The 15,403-nt window shown below is 67.9% G+C and overlaps 1 protein-coding gene across 3 annotated transcripts; it reads right to left on the bottom strand.

Annotated features, from left to right (window-relative positions):
• Nucleotides 1-5,368: 5,368 nt before the first annotated feature.
• Nucleotides 5,369-15,303, bottom strand: RNPEPL1 (arginyl aminopeptidase like 1). Of its 3 annotated transcripts, none has more exons than XM_057746359.1 (11): nt 14,682-15,303; nt 11,145-11,285; nt 10,493-10,644; nt 9,836-9,952; nt 9,422-9,657; nt 9,129-9,242; nt 8,624-8,736; nt 8,138-8,246; nt 6,982-7,212; nt 6,766-6,908; nt 5,369-6,384 (listed from the first exon to the last, which is right to left on the bottom strand). In XM_057746359.1, the coding sequence occupies exons 1-11, from the start codon at nt 15,240-15,242 to the stop codon at nt 6,085-6,087; spliced, it is 2,217 nt and encodes a 738-aa protein (XP_057602342.1). In that variant the 5' UTR covers nt 15,243-15,303; the 3' UTR covers nt 5,369-6,084. The 3 variants fall into 3 exon arrangements, with proteins under 3 accessions (XP_057602342.1, XP_057602343.1, XP_057602344.1); XM_057746360.1 differs by having other exon boundaries at nt 10,493-10,626; XM_057746361.1 differs by having other exon boundaries at nt 11,145-11,225.
• Between the last annotated feature and the right edge of the window lie 100 nt (nt 15,304-15,403).

Below are 15,403 nucleotides of genomic sequence, written 5' to 3'. Positions count from 1 at the left end.
AGGCTGCACTGTAGCTGGAAGGAATCAGGAGTGGCCTGGGCTCTGCTTCATGTGGGTGTCCTGAAGGAGTAAGAGACAAACTTCCCTGCCCTGGGCAGCTGGTCTGCTCCAGGTAACACACAGGGATGGGGCCAGCCCAGGACCTGGACTCAAGTGGGAGCCTCTGCTGTGCCACTGACCCAGGCTTGCAAGCTCTGCAGAGCAGGCAGCTTCCCGTGGGTGTGTCGGTGTCCAGGGCTGGGTCCGTGCCCAGAGAAGGGCCAGGAGACAGTTGGCGCTGGGTAGGCAGCAGCCCAGGTCTGCAGGGACAGGTTTGTGGCCAGCACGGAGATGGCATGAAGGCAGCTCTCCTGTCAGCCTGCGGGCACAGCTCCTCCTGGGCCACGCTTACCCCACAGCCCTGTGGTCCCATCCCCCACCCCCGGTGCAGAGACGATCCCTTGGCCAGTTAGCGGTATCCCCTCTCCCTCCTGGGCCCACCCCCTGCCCTGTGCAGAGTGGAGCCTCTGGCTCGTGGGTATCAGGAGGTGTTGGAAGCTCCTGGGGTGGGGGGACAGGGAGGTGTTCTGGGGGCAGCTGGCTCATAAGCCCCGTCTACACAACCACGGGCCCTGCGACGGGCAGTTATTTAAAGGGCCCTCTGACCTCTCTGTAAGGCGGGAACACCAGCTCCATGTCACGGCGCTGTTTGAGGGTTATGAGTGAGACAGCGGGAGGCCCCACGGAGCTGGAGGGATTGGCCTTGGGCCCCTCAGGTGAGGAAGCTCATGGAACCCGCAGTAGAAGGACAATGTTTGGGAAAAACACCTTGAGGCAGACTTGGGTTAGACACTTTCTCAGTTACATTGATGCATCTGAATTGCAGGGCAGTTTCAGGCCCACAAAGCAGTGCAGACCGTGTGCCGCACCCCAGGCAGCCAGAGGTCGACCCCAGTGTCCTGGGCTTGCGAGCAGTGCGGTGCCCATCCCTCTGAACAAGGCCTCCTGTCCAGGATTCTCTTCCTGAGGGGATGGGACAGGTGGGAGCTCCCCTACCTTAGCAAGGTCCTGGGCCTGCACGCCCAGCCTCCACCATGCACATCCCAGAGCTCACTCTGGCCTCTGAGTGTTGAGAGATGGTGGGAGCCCGGGCGTCCATCCCAGCAGGGCCAGGAGGTGTGTGGAGCAGTATCCCGGGGCCCCTGAGCAAGGAGCACCCAGAAGTCCTCTGAGCAAGAATCATCGGAAACCTGGCTCTGCTGGGCAGGTGTCCTGGCTGCTCTCCGGGCCCATCTCCAACTACAAACCCCACAGTGCAGGGAGCCCAGGGCGGGCTGAGCAGTAAGTGAGAAGCGATGCTGGGCCTGGGCCGAGGGGGCAGTCAGTGAGGGCCACAAGTGTGGACCGCTCCTCTGTGGGATGGTCTCAGCTGGGGTAGAGTGGCTGTGGGTTCTGGAAGCTTGGGTCTCTCCCCTGCCCCTGTGGGAAGGTTCCCGCTAGAGGAATCTTCCCAGGCAGGGCTGGAACAAAGTCATCTGTGTCTTTCCTGAAACCCACAGTCAGTTCTCCAACAGAAGTGAGGCGGGTTCTGCCCCTAAGGGCTTGAAGGGTCAAACCCACTTGCCAACGATGAGGTGGGGAGTGTGTGGGATCCTTGCATATCTCAGAGGCAGGTATCACTGTCCCATTTTATGACAAAGAACCTGAACTTCAAAGGGAGGAGAGAGTAGCCCAGGACCCCACTGCTGTAAGTGGGAGAGAGCCAGCATTCTGAAGCCAGGCAGGCCAAGGTCCCTTTGCTCACTGCCAGAGGAATGGATTCTTTTGGGGTGATGTTTTACATTAAATTGGTTTTTTTTTTTAAAACCTCATCGTGAAAAATAATCCTCATAGGAATGCCCCCTCTAACTGCTGCTCCTAAATAGTCATGTGTTCTTAAGTTTTATTACGAACACTAAACAGTTTCCTCCTTGACGTCAGTCCTCTGAGATGCTGTGTCTCCAACGTGGGATATTTTCTGCGCCGTGGGCGTCACATTCACTTCAGGTCGTGGAGTCTGTTCTTCTCTGCTTGCTCATGCGTTTCTCAACAAGGGAGGTTTATCTGGGCCTGGGCGGGTGAGCGGCAGCCCCGTCAGCACCCTCCTCCCAGATGCTGGGCTTGCCCCGTGGGCAGCCTTGCCACACCCCACGTTCAGGGTCCTTGCCCTGCTCTTGGCCTTCATCCTCCCAGGGTCTGGTCAGTGATTATTTAGAGAGAAAGTGAAAAAAAAAACAACCCAAAAAACATAAAAACCTTAACAGCTGACCTCAGATTGCTCTTGGTGAAAGGACAGCCTGTGTTAGGGTCTGTGGGTTAGGGAGGCTGCCCGGGGTGTGGCAGCCTCAGGTGGCCCAGCCTGGTGGCAGGGGAGGCAGGGGGGTGGCCTGATCGGGGCAGGCGGGCAGCGGCTAAGGAAAGGAGGCTGGAGTCCCCGGTGTGTGCGAGTGAGGATGCCTTGATCCGTTTGAGCTTCTCTGCGTGGCCCTGTCTCTCTGTGACCCCAGGTCTTGGGCGAACGCGCCGTCTTCACTTTTCCTGTGTCCTTTCCCTCCGTAAGGCCCTCTGCGGATGCTACGAGTGCTCTGTCAGTTATTCCAGTCCACGAGTCCTGTCTTTATCGTGACCATTCTTCTCAGTTTTCATTTTTTATTTAAAAGATCGTCCCTTTAAAAAGCTTCCTGGGTCTCTGGCTGGTTCTTTCCCTGACCCCTGGTCCTCTCACAAGTGCCGATTCCTGGATTCCTGTCTTACGGTCTGTTTCACCACCACGCCTGCCCCTGCCGTTGTGTGGCTGAGATGTTGATTCTGCAGTTGCAAAGCCCTCCTCTGACCTCTCGGGGGTCGGTTTGGGCCGGTGAGTGTTGGCCGTCGTGCTCTCCTGGGTGGGCGCTCAGTTGGACCTCCTCTTTACGTCCGAAGTTCCGCCCCAGTCATGTGGCCTGAGAGAGGGGACGTAGCCCCAGTGAGTCCCCGTAAGAGTGGGGGAGGGGAGAGACGCAGCCCCAAGGCAAGCCTGGACGGCACAGGACCCGGCCTGAGGGACTCGGACCCCCGCACCCGGACTCCAGAGAGGCTCCGGGCAGCGTGGGGGCATCTCTCCTCACCGTCCCAGCTTCCTCGGCCCCAGCAGGTCCGATGCGCGTGGCCACTCCCGTCCCCCTTCTGGGCGTCACCCCGCTTGGCTCCACTCTCCTGCCGGACGGCTCCCTTCTCTGTCCCGAGCATTCTGTCTCCCAGCCCTGTGCCCTCAGCCCCTGTGCCGATCACGGCTGCCACTGGCCAAAACCCCCACCTCCGTGCCCGTGGCGGGCGTGGCTGTGTGGGGCCCGCGTGAGCCCTGCGGACAGACGTGGCGTGGGGCCCCAGCACGTCTTATTGCCGCGTGAGCCCCTCACGGCCCCCTTTATCTCTGAGGTGCTCTCCATCAGCACGGGTCCCTGAGGAACCACCCCTACCTGGCCTGAAGCGGACACGTGGCCTGAGAGAGAAAGCTTCGTCATTTGAAACGTCGTGTTTTTGAGCTGTTTGTTGCCGCAGCACGAGACGTCGGCCCTAGGAGAGGTGTGCGGCTGTATCGGGACGCGGGACGCAGCCAGCGGGGTTGGCGGGGGCCCACCTCTGGAACCTGTGATATGCAGCCACGAAACACGTGGTGAAACTCAACTGTGATGACTCATGAGGCAAACGGTGTCCAAAATAACTCCCAGGTCTGGTGGAAGAGGCTGGGGAACCTTGGCAGCCTGTGTTGGTCACGGGCTGTGTTTGGCAAGATACCACGGGGAAGAGATAGGCTGAACAAACATTCCCGGTTGGCCAGCCGGGAGGAGACGGAATCGAGAAAGGCAGGAGTGCAGGTTCTCGTAGGGTTGGGAGGCCGCCTGCTCATCCCAGAGGGCAGGTCAGAGCCAGGACAGACTGCGGCGGGGACGCGGCCGGGGGGTGGGCGTCCCCCAGGGGCACTGTGGGGCTTGCTAACGAGCCTCGCCAAGTCAGGGGAGCCTGGCGGGGAGCGGAGCAGGCGCCGTGGGTGTGGCTCAGGCCCACAGAGCTGGCATCAGGACCTCGGGGACCACAGTGCTTTTGAGAGTTGAACTGCCCAAGAAACCGAGAACCTGGGACTAGAAACTTGAAAATGGCCTTGACAGGGAAGAGGCTGAGGAAGCAGTTCAGCCCGCAAGGAGGGCTTGACCAACCCCACGTTCAGATCTGGCCTGGAAGACAGGAGGACAGCCCCTTCCCAGGACAGAGCCAAGGGCCACTGGGGGACCCAGGCCCAGGGTGGGGCCCCTGGTGGGCCTCTTACACTGCCACGGGCCGGGGGCTGCTGGGCCCCGTGTTTCCTCCTCCGCAGGGGGCTGTGGCTGCGGCCCGTCCTCGTCCCCCGCGGGCGGGAGCCCGCCCTCCCAGCTCACAGGTGTCCGGGCCGCGTGGAGCCCCACCTGGCCCTGGTGCAGGGATGGCCCCCCGAGACCCTGGGCCATGACTGGACGGGGCCAGGTCAGCGCCTGGCCGGGGTGGGGGGGTGCGGTTGCGGGAGGGGCCTTGAGTGCAGGAAGGAGCGTCATCGGGACATCTGATGCCCGGGGGGCTGGGTGTGGCAGCGCCAGGGCTGCGCGCGCACCGCTTCCAGCCCTCCCACGCCCCGGCCCCTCGTGTCTCGAGCGCTCTGTGACGGGGTCCGGCCAGTGGGTCAGGCCACTTTGGGGTCAGAGCACGTAATCCCGGTGGCAGGCCCTACAGCGCTGACGGGCACAGAGGCCCACCACCAGAGGCGTGCTGCGCCAGGAGCCCAACCCCGAGGGCAGCCAGCAGGGGCAGGGCCCAGCCGCTGTCCTTGGTCGCGGCGGCTGCAGCACCCAGCACTCAGCACCCAGCACCCAGCACCCACAGCGGAGCCGCCCTCCCAGCACCCGCAGCCTCTACGGCACCTGTGCTAGTGGATGTCCCTCCGTCTCCATCCCCCAAGATCACTTCTCCTTGCCACTCACCTCTTCCTTGACTCCAGTTTGCGATAGGGGACCCCTGCCGAGAAAGGCCCACAGCAAGGGTGGTGACAAGTGGCCGCCTTGCTTTGGGGTTTGAGGGTCTAAGGGGGTGGCAGAGGGGCTGGGGAGGGTGGGCGCAGCTTAGGGCGGGTGCTGAGACCCCCCCGGGGCTGCAGGGGAGGATCCGGGGCCTCTGAGGGCCCAGCTGGGATGGTCAGGAGCGGCTGGAGGCAGAGAAGGGCCCCAGCCCTGCCCAGCCCCTCCCTACCTCTGGCCGGGAGCCCGTGTGTCCGAGGAACGGCTGTGACCAGCTCTACACCCCACCCCAGGGCAGCTGGGTGGATGTGAAGAACAAGAAGTGAGACAAAGGGACAAACAGGCCGGGAGGCAGTCTGCAGAGTGGAGGTTTAATGGGACAGTCACGGTGGCAGTGGTCCCCCGGGGGGCCCAGCTCTAACCGCTGGGGTCCCCAGGCCTCTCCCAGCAGGGTGGGCCTAGAAAGAGCACCAGCACCGCCTGCCCCTCCGTGTGTTATTGCTGCACTGGCCCCAGGCACCCAAGACAGCCTGTCCTGTCCCACTCCCCCTGGGGCCTGGGACCCCTGTTCCCTGAGGAGCTAAGGCTTTCCAGGGCCCCCCCCCCCCGGAACACCCACCCTCTCCTCGGTGTCCCCTGCCCCCACGTGGAGGGCACGTCGGCGTCCTCTGCCGGGGCCAACAGAGGCTGCCAGCCCGGGGGGCGGGGTGTGGGGCTCCGCGGGGAGGAGCCACGCTGGGGGGAGAGCGTGGCCTGGGCCCCCCGGCAGACATAAGGCACAGTGTGGCGGTCGCTGTCGACCCAGGGGCAGCGCCTGGCAGTCAGTGTTGAGACAGGAGGGCGTGGTGTGTGCTGGCCACTCCAGGGCCTGCAGTGCAAGAGAGCAGGGGCCCAGGTCCCTGGCCTCGGCCGGCCCCGTGAGGCCCCCGGGAGAGCCTGCAGCAGGGGCGCGGGGCCCGCAGAGCTCCCGGCCAGGGCCCAGGTGCCGTCACGGTGGGCCCGGGGCCCAGAAGGCACAATCGTGGTGTCTGGGAGGTGAGGGCTAGGCAGACACGTTGACGTCCCTGAGAGAGATGGCGCTGCCGGGGGCCTCGTCCCCGAGCAGCAGGGCTGGCGCGCCCGTGTCCGCCTCTGCGTCCGCTCCGGCCCCGCCCGTCTCCGCGCTGGGCTCCGCACTGGGCTCCGCGCCGGGGCCCAAGCCCTGGGACAGGATCTGCTGGATGGCCCGGCGCAGGTTGGGGTGCAGCCGGCCCTGTGTCTGGCAGAAGACCTCCAGGGCGAAGGACTTGAGGGCGCCGGTGCAGAGGTCCTCGTACAGCGGGATGGTGTACATGCGGGACATCTGTGGGCAGCCGCGGGTCACACGGGCCGCGCCTCGGCCCCCCCACCCGCCGGCCGGCCCGGGGCTGCACCCGCTCTGCTGCCCAGCGGGCCCCGCTGCCCCCCCCCCCCCCCGCAGGCCCTCTGCGGAGGCCACGTCTCCAGGGAGCTCGGGCTGGGGGGCATGGCGAGGGGACGGGTCTCGGGGGTGGGGAGGCTGGGCCTCTGAGGAGCTCAGCCGCCCCGGTGTGCACGCCCAGGGCCCCGTGGGCCCAGAGCCCTGGACGCTGCTCCCAGCCTGGCCCCTCCGGACACAGCCTCCCCAGGGCCTCCCCCGCCCCAACTCTCTGGGATGCGGCCTGAGCGGGCGGTGGTGGGGGGGAAGGCCCGCGCGCGGCCACACCTGGCTCTCGAGGAAGCGCCGGACCCGGTGCAGGTCGGGGTGGTAGTCGTTGCGGACCACGACCTGCAGCCAGCGGATGCGGATCTCGGCGTTCATGGAGTCCAGCAGGGCGGAGTAGCGCTCGGACAGGCTCACCACCACCTCTGCGGGGCCACGGGCGGGTCAGTGCGCGGCGGCCACCTCCCGCCGCACCGCCCTGGCTGCCTCGGGACTCACCCTGGGGCAGCGGGGACCCGTCCAGGAGCCGGTCCAGGAAGAGCGCCGTCTGGAAGGTCCTCCACTTGGAGATGTCGATGGCGCTGGCGGAGGCGGCCGCCTGGTCCAGCGGCTCCGCGGTCCACAGCCGGAAGAGGGCCTCCACGGGCCGGGTCAGGCTGGATCCCTGAGACAGGTCCGGCTCGGCCAGTGGGGGGCCCGTGGCGTTCAGCCAGCGCTCAAACTCCAGCCCTGCGGGGGAGACGCCACCCTGGGGTCCCGAGCAGGCCTGCCCGGGAGACTCCAGACCCCGAGGGTGTGCCTGGGGGTGACCGTCCCAGGGCCTGGGGACCCCAAGGGCAGGGGCCACTGGGGAGGCCGGGATCAGCTCCGGCCCCTGCCACTCCAAACCACGGGGTGGCTTCTGCGCGGGGGCACCCCCGGCCCTCCCGCGTCTCTCCTGGGCAGGAGACAACGGGGCACTGTAACCCCAGTGGCGGGGGTGGCGGGGCGGGGGGGAAGTGGCGGAGTCGGCGCTGCCCCATGTGGGGGGCGTGGGGGGGCCACACCTCCCTGGGGAAAGGATGTTCCTGCTGTAAAGCCCTGGAGCTGGGCAGCTGTGGGGGCAGCTTCTGCCCATCCCCCACCCGAAAAGCCCTCGGAGCACTGACCAAACCTTCCCAGACACAGGGTCCCCTGCCCACCCCTCCCAACCACCCCTCACCGCCCCACAGCAAACCCCGGCTTCTCCCTAGACGTCAGACCCCACCAGTCTCTCCTTTGGTCCCCAAGCCCTTGGACCGGGGACACCCTCACACGCCTCGCAAGCAGGCCAGCTGGCTGCAGCCAGCTCTGAGGCAAACCTCCCTTTGCCCCACATCCCACCCCAGGCCCTTTGCACAGATTCCATGGACCTCTTTCTGGGACTCCTTAACCAGGTCTGCCTGGCCTAAGCGCCCTCCTCCGGGAAGCCCCCACGGCCCCTCCAGGCTGGGAAGCACACCCTCCTCTCTGCTCCTGTGGTGTCCAGCCTGAGGCCCATACTGTCCAGCGAGCGTGGCTGCAGGAAGGATGGATACCCGCGAGGGGCTCTCTCCCACGCAGAGGGGACACCCCGTGCCTCCCCGGCAGGCCCGGGGCTCGCTGGCTGCGGACACACGGCAGGTGGGGGCCTCACCCGCCCGGCAGTCCACGCTCTGCTCCTTTAGCTCCGGAAAGAAGGCGAGGAAGGAGCCCAGCAGGTCCTGGGCCACCACACTGGTGAATTTGTACTTCTCCACGTAGGCCTGCTGGGGCAGGGGCGCGGCTCAGCAGACCCGGGGGCTGGGCAGGCCCCCCGCACCCCGCCTCCCCGCGCCGCCCGGGCCCCTGCCGCAGAGCTGGGACCTGCGGAGCTGGAAGGGGCCCCTGCCCTGAGGGGTCTGCAGGGGGGTGTGCAGGCCCTGGGGTGGGTGCAGAGGCGCTCACTGCTGCCACACGGGCCCTGCCAAGCGGGCAGAACAGGGAGGGAGGGAGGAGGAGGGAGGAGGAGGGAGGAGGCGGCATCCCAGGCGCCGCCCCGAGAGAAAGGCCAGGTCCCAGCGCCACGCGCAGGCCCCCTGCCACTCCATCCCCACCCCCAGGAGCGGAGGGCAGGGCCTGTCCGGGGGAGGGGGCTGCTCACTCGGAGGAAGTCGTCGAAGCGCTGGGGGTCCCCGCAGAGCTGGGACAGGTAGTACACAAAGCAGTAGCCCTTCTCGTAGGTGAACAGGTTCATCAGGTGGCTAGGATTCACCCCTGCGAGGGAAACACCCGGCTCTGGGCTGCGCCCTGGCCCTCCTGCGTCCCGAGGGACAGGGGCGGGAGGGCGCTGTGAAGCAGGAAGGGCCGAGGGCCTCTGTCCCTCAGGCCTCGGTGTCCTGGGAGTGCAGGGATGGGGCCGCCCTGCCCAGGGGCCTCGGTGGAGACGGAGGGTCCACACGCCACGGGGACGGGTGCTCAGAGCCCGTGAGAGGCGGTGATAGGCTGAGGGATCCCAGGAGAGAACTTCCTGGGCTGGGGGCTCCTGGCCTGGCCTCTGCAGGGATGCCGTGGTGGGGACAGGGACACCCAGTCAGCCCAGGGTGGGCAAGGAGGCTCTGCCGGGTGATGTGTGGGGGGCCCGGAGCAGGGCCGGTGGGAGTGGGTACCTGGCTCCAGCTTGACCTGCAGCTTGCTGACCGGGCTGTCCTCGCCGAGGAGCTTCATCTGCCTGTGCAAGGCGTCCAGGCGGAAGGCTGTCTCCAGACAGGTGAAGGCAGCACCTGGACGGGGCAGTGCGAGGCTGCTGCCCTGAGCCTTGCAGAGCTGACCCCTGGCCACCCGGCTGGACACACGCACGGCAGGGGGACCGCACCCTGGGGGCCGGGCGGACAGCCCCGGTGGCCCAGCCTGCATGAGGCCGCGGTGGCGCCCCACCGCCCCTTCCCCCCCGGGGCGGTACCATAGGTCTCGGTGGTGATGCGGCGCTGCGCGTAGGTGGCCAGGCCCTCGCTCAGCCACATCTCCTCCCAGGTGGCGTTGGTGACGGCGTTGCCGAACCAGCTGTGGGCCACCTCGTGGATGACGTCGATGACCAGGAACTCGTCGCTCTCCAGGATGGAGGAGATGATGAAGGTGAGGCAGGGGTTCTCCATGGCCACGATGGGGAAGGAGGGGGGCAGGAAGACGATGTCATACCTGCCCCGGTGGGGGGGGGGGAGGGGGTGACCGTGAGCGGGCCGGGGCCCGGGCGGTGAGCATCGCTTCCTCCCCAGGACATCAGACAAGGCCCCCGCCATGGGCCCCCACTGCTTCTCCACAGCGTGGGGACTCGCCCTCCGCAGCCAGCCGGGCTCCCAGGTGCCCCAGGACGTACCTGCCCCACAGGTATGGCCCGTAGAGCCGCTCAGCCGCACTCAGCCACTGTTCCACTGCGCCCGACAGCTTGCTGGTGGCCGTGGGCAGGAGGCACGGCTCAGCCCACACGCGGCTCCTGTCACACGGGAGAGGGTGGGCCAGGGCGCACCCGCCCCCATCCCACTCACCCCGCTGGGCCTGCCCTCTGCTTCTGGACTCACACACCACCCTCAGCGAGTCTGGCCTGGCCCACCGTCCAGCTGCTGCCCAGCGCCCGCCTCACTCACTGCCACCACACAGCCCTCCCCTCAGCAGGGGGCCAGGCCACGCGAGAGGGGCCGCTGGCTCCTTCTGCCTCTGAGTCCAGGGAGCCCGCACACGTGTGAGGGAGCGTCCAGCTGCGGCATGGCCTGGCAGGAGGACCAGCTTGCACAGGGCACTGGGGAGGCCGGCAGCCCGGCCTGCGGTCTGGGGGAGCGCGGGGGTGAGAGAATCCTGGCAGGGGTGGCCCCAGGGAGTGGCAATAAGGCAGGGGCAGAGCCGGCCCCGCCCCGCCGTGCGGGGTCCTCAGCAGGGCAGCCACGATGTAGGCTGCACACCGGCCCGTGGCGGGATCTCCCCGAGGCCTGGACCCTGGGCAGCAGCAGCAGCTGCGGGAAGTAAGAGGCGGCCCTACCTGGGCCCGATGTCTGCCGGCTGGAGGTCCCCGGCCACGAGGGCCACGAGGTAGGCGGGCACGGGGTGCTCCATGTGGAAGCGGTAGACGCCCTCCTCCTCCACGTACGTGCTCTGTGTGGCACTCATCAGCACCTGCACCCCCGACGGGGCCTGTGTTCGAGGAGGCCCCACCCATCAGGGCATCCCATGTCCTCGATGGGGCACCCCACGTCCCCATTAGGAACTCCACAGCCCGGTCAGAAGCCCCACATCCCTGACGGGAAGGCCTGTCACCTGGGTCAGGGAGCCACGTCGCTGTCAGGGACCCTCTCAGCCCCGTCAGGGATCCCCTGCGCTATTCGGGGAACCCCACGCTCCTGGTCTGCACACCTCTTGCCCCAGTCGGGAGTGGGGAGGCGGAAGGGGTGCAGCCACGCTCAGGCCAGCGGCCCTGGGACCAGGCAACTCTGTCCGCGCCCTCCCCTCATCAGGACCCTGTGGCTCAGCCTGGGTCCGAGACCCCAACCCTGTCAGGCTGCCCCTCCCTGCAGGGCGGCCCCTGCTGCACAGCAGGGAGAGCGGGCTCCTTCTAGGACGGTGTCCTGGTGGCAGCTGGGGGCCAGGCCCGGGCAGGGAAGAGTGAGGCGCAGGGCCTGCTGGTGGACGCTGACCTTGACCACGGCCGAGTAGGTGCACTTGACGGCGGGTGTGTCGAAGCATGGGAAGAAGGAGCGGTTGCAGACGGAGTGGCCCTGGGTGAAGACGAAGGGCTTGGCGCTGCCGTAGGTCAGCTCCGGGTCCAGCCACCAGATCTACGGCGGGCAGTGGGTGGGGTATCAGCCGACGGCCCCTGGGCTCTGGCCACTGCCGCTCTCCCCTCGCAGTGGGCCGAGGCCTCCTGCAGACCAGAGCTGCTGGCTGACGGCCCTCATCGTTCCAGCGAGGTGGGGGCGCCCGCCCTGTCCCACAGAGAGTGGCTCGTGGGGACACCAGGACACCCCTGCCAGCCCGGCCGTGATTCTGAAAGCTGCGCAGAGTTCCTCAAGAGGGCAAGGCCTTGGGAAGCGGCCCCAAGCCCACTGTCCTGCTCAGGCTTCCAAGCTCAGGGCCACTGGGGGTAGCGGCTGGAGAGGAAGGGAGTAAGGAAGGGCCGGGAGGGGACAGCCTGGCTGGGCTCCTCCAGGGCCAAGAGCAGCTCCCGGGCACCATGGCTCGCCCACCCTGGGCGGGCAGGGCAGCTGGCCCAGAGTGTGGCCTGTGCTCTGTCCCCAGGGCCAGGCCTCTCTCCAGGCGGGAGACCATGCACCCAGCAGCCAGCCCAGGGGGGCCCCCAGCCTGTGCCCCTCCCCGCAACGGCCCAAGGGAAACCCAGACAGTCAGAGCACCCGAGCCCAAATTCTCACAAGCAGGAGCGAATCCGGTCTCAGCCAGGAATGTGGAAATGTGGGGAAACCAGCGCTTCCTGGTGACCCCCGCACACTGGAAGGGAGGAGCACGCCTGAGCCGGGGGCCACCCTGGGAGTGGGGCAGCCTCACCGGGGGGGACCCCCACAGGGAGATGGGCTTCAGGCCAGGGCCTGTGGGCAGGGAGCGGAGGCCGGGCACTCGGAGAGGACGAGCGGGACAGGAGCAGGCCGGGGGAGGGCCACCGGGGCCACGGCCAGAGCCCTGTGGACAGACCCCACCGTGGCCGCCAGCGCCCAGCCACCCACCTCCCGGGCGGGGCTGAAGCTGAGGCAGCACCGCTGGGTGCCTCGCTCATCTGCAGGACGGATGGGGACCTCCACACAGGACCTGGCTCACACGGCGTCCTCGGCAAGGGCAGCCATCGGGGCTGGACGTGGGCTCAGGGCAGGAGTGGGGAGGATGCCCTTCAGGGCTTCTGTGCAAAGAAACGGCCCCGGCCTGGAAGCCACGTCCCCTGCGCACTGCTGGCGGCCTGGGGAGGCCACGGGGGTGCTGAGAATGGGGGTGCCCCTTGGTGTCGGTGCCGCCCACCCCACCTCCGTGCCCGCTGGACACTGCCGTCCCCTCGGCCGACCTCCCCCTAGATGCCGAGGCCAGGCCCCACGCCCCCCAGGGAGCCCTTCCTCGCGCCCTCCTGCCCACCACGGCCCCCAGCCTGCCCCGGGCCATTTCAGCACGGCCCCTCTCAGCTCCACCCAAGCATCCTGGAGTCTCTGGGAAGGTCGGCACGGAGCCTGGGCGGGGGGTGGGGGAGCTCCCCCGACCCAACCTCAGCCGTTCTGTGGGGTGCTGAGTCTCCCCACCCCCACCCCCACCAGGACAACCCGATCCGTGAAGCCAGCTGGATTGCTCCTCGTCCACTTCAGTGGCTGAGCGCGCGCGGCTCCTCCCAGGGCCCTTATGGAAGGACCCCAGCCCCCCTGCAAGGGACGGGTCTCAGGAAGCCACCGCGGATGGCAACCACAGCTGCTCGCCACTGGGAGCTGTCCATGCTGAGACCACAGAGGTGCAGGACCCCAGACCCGGGAGGGGCTGCCTCCCCTGCATACCCCAGACCTGGGAGGGGCTGCTTCTCCCAAAGACCCCAGACCCAGGAGGAGCCGCCTCTCTTACAGATCCCAGACCTCAGCAGATGTCCAGGCTTGGCAGGGCTGCCTATCCAGTTCCTGCAACCCCAGCCAGGCCACTGCCAGCGTTCCCAGACTTCCAAACTTCCTTTGGGCAGCTACGTCTCTGTCCTCTCACATGGGGAGCCTGCAGCACTATCTTCCTCTTCTGCTGACCCCCAGGGCTGCCCCAGATGGTCAGAGGCCTGTCTGGGGAGCTTATTCAAACATGCAGACTCCTGGGCCCTTCCACAGAGCTTCCTGGGGCTGGGGCCCAGGAATCTGCATTTAAGGAGACGCTCCACAGGGGGTCTTGCTGCAGGGGGTCCTTGGATCCCACTGGGGACAGGCCTCCATGGTCAGGCTGCTGGGGACAGGGTCAGGCCTGCAAGGGTGGCCTTTAGGGGCCCTAGTCCTACCACTCTGCCGACCACTTGCCAGTCTTGGGTGGACCAGACCCGTGGGCTCCAAGGTCACAGATCAAGGCCAGGGAGGACCACATCCCTGTGTCTTCATGGCTGTGGTGGGAGGCACACATGCCAGCTGTCAGAGCCCCAGACTACCCCCGGCAGGTGCCAACGCAGCAGGCAGGTGGCCAGGCCAGCACACCTGCGGAAGCTCACAAAGGAGGGGAGGAGGCAGCTGAGGGCTCCTGGGAGTTACGGAGGAAGCCGGCAGGTGTGTGTCTGGTCTAGGCTCTTCCGGTCCAGATGTCACCCTGATGGCTCCTGACCTGATGCTTCAGGCCGCCTGTCCATCACCCTGTCCCTTTACACGCCAGAGGCAGTGACAGATGGAACCTTCTGGGCTTCCCGGGGCTATGTGTATGTTGTGTGTGTGGGGGAGGGGGGTAGTGTCACAAGTGTGCTGTCCACAGGGAACCCAGGAACCCCCATGCTGCTGGAACGGAGGCTCTGCTGCGTCCTGAAAGCCCCCCATGGTGGAGGGGACTGTGGCCACAGCACCCAGCCTGGGCCCCCAGCCTTGCTGCTGAGCCCCTGGGGCAGCTGCTGCTCCTTGTCCAAAGCCCTGCAGAGCCTCCGTGTGCGTCTGTGCTGGGGACGCGGGGCCCCCAGCCGCAGCACCGGCCCGTCCCCAGGGTGCCTGAAGCATTAGGGCCAAGCCGGGCCTCTCTGCCTCCCACTCTGGCAGGTCTGTCCCTCTTGCCACCTCCGGGGAACAGTCCTCCGGAGGCCAGGTCACACGGGGGCCCTTCCACATCTGACACTGCCTGGCCTGCCTCTCAGTGCCAGGCTTCGCAGATGTACAGCGTGGCATGTGCGCACCAGAAGCTGCCCCTGTCCGCAGGCAGGGACGGTCCCCGCACACCTGAAAGGAGAGGCCCCCTGTGGTGGCATGCTGTCCCCTGTCCCCACGACCCGGGCCAGCACCCAGGCTCTCACTGGGCCCAAGGCTCCCAAGGGCTCCCCAGGCACCAGCTGGGAAGCCCTGCAGGCACCTGGACAGGGCTCCAGAGCCAGGTGGGGGAGGGCCAGGCTGGCCCCATCTCTCTGCAGGTGCCTCAGGCGCAGAGCCCGCACGAACGGCCCCCCAGCCCGGCAGCGCGGGGAGAGGCCGCCTGGAGACGCCCCGCGACCAGCCCACCGCCCCGGCGCGCTCCCCGGCGGGACTCACGGCGGGGGCGTCGGTGGAGGTGTAGCGCAGGATGACCTGGAAGGGCTGGTGCGCCTGCAGCTCGGGCGGCAGCGTGACGGTGAGCGAGGAGCCGTAGTCGGTGAACGGGTCCACCCTGAAGGCCAGCGGGCAGCAGGCGGGCTCGGCGCCGGCCGCCTCGGGGAAGGCGGGCAGCGGCGGCGGCGGCGCGGGTCCCGGCCCGGGGGCGGCGAAGGCGAAGGCGCAGGGCGGCTCGGCGGCGGCGGCGGCGGCGGCGGCGGGCGCGCGGCGGAAGGCGGCCGAGTGCAGGCGCAGGGCCGGGTGCGCGTCGAGCACGAGCGCGCGGGGCGCGGGCCGCCGCGCGCACAGCTCGAGCACCAGGCAGCCGGCCAGCTCGCGCGCCTCGGGCCGCAGCTCCAGGCCCAGCTGCAGGTGGCGCAGGCGGAAGAGCTGCGCGCTGGAGGCCGAGGCCACGTCCAGGGCGGGCGGCGGCTCCGGCGGCGGGCGGGCGGGCGCGGCCTCGGCGCCGGGCGCCTTGCGGCAGCAGCACTGCGCCGCCATGGCCGCCGCGCTAGGTGACATCCATGGGCGGCGGCCGCGCCGGGCCGCGGGCAGCGGGCGAGGGGCGCCGGCCGGGCGGCGGGCGGCGGGCGGCGGCGGCGGCGGCGGGGCGCGGGCACAACAGGAAGTCGCTCCGGGAGCCGCCCCGCTCGGGCTCCGCTCGGCCGCCGCCGGGGGCGCTG

The sequence above is a fragment of the Hippopotamus amphibius genome, chromosome 8 (genome assembly GCF_030028045.1).
Source record: "Hippopotamus amphibius kiboko isolate mHipAmp2 chromosome 8, mHipAmp2.hap2, whole genome shotgun sequence".
Taxonomy (NCBI): domain Eukaryota; kingdom Metazoa; phylum Chordata; class Mammalia; order Artiodactyla; family Hippopotamidae; genus Hippopotamus; species Hippopotamus amphibius.
The sequence above is the reverse complement of the archived record's forward strand: the minus strand, read 5'-3'. Positions and strand labels throughout refer to the sequence as shown.

Excerpts from the sequence above, each read along its gene's own strand:
- RNPEPL1 (XM_057746359.1), bottom strand. The coding sequence starts at position 15,242 with ATGTCACCTAGCGCGGCGGCCATGGCGGCGCAGTGCTGCTGCCGCAAG. Across the intron at positions 11,286-14,681 it reads CCTCCACCGACGCCCCCGCC|ATCTGGTGGCTGGACCCGGA; the intron begins GTGAGTCCCGCC and ends TGCCCGCCGTAG. Across the intron at positions 9,953-10,492 it reads CCGGCAGACATCGGGCCCAG|GAGCCGCGTGTGGGCTGAGC; the intron begins GTAGGGCCGCCT and ends CCCGTGTGACAG.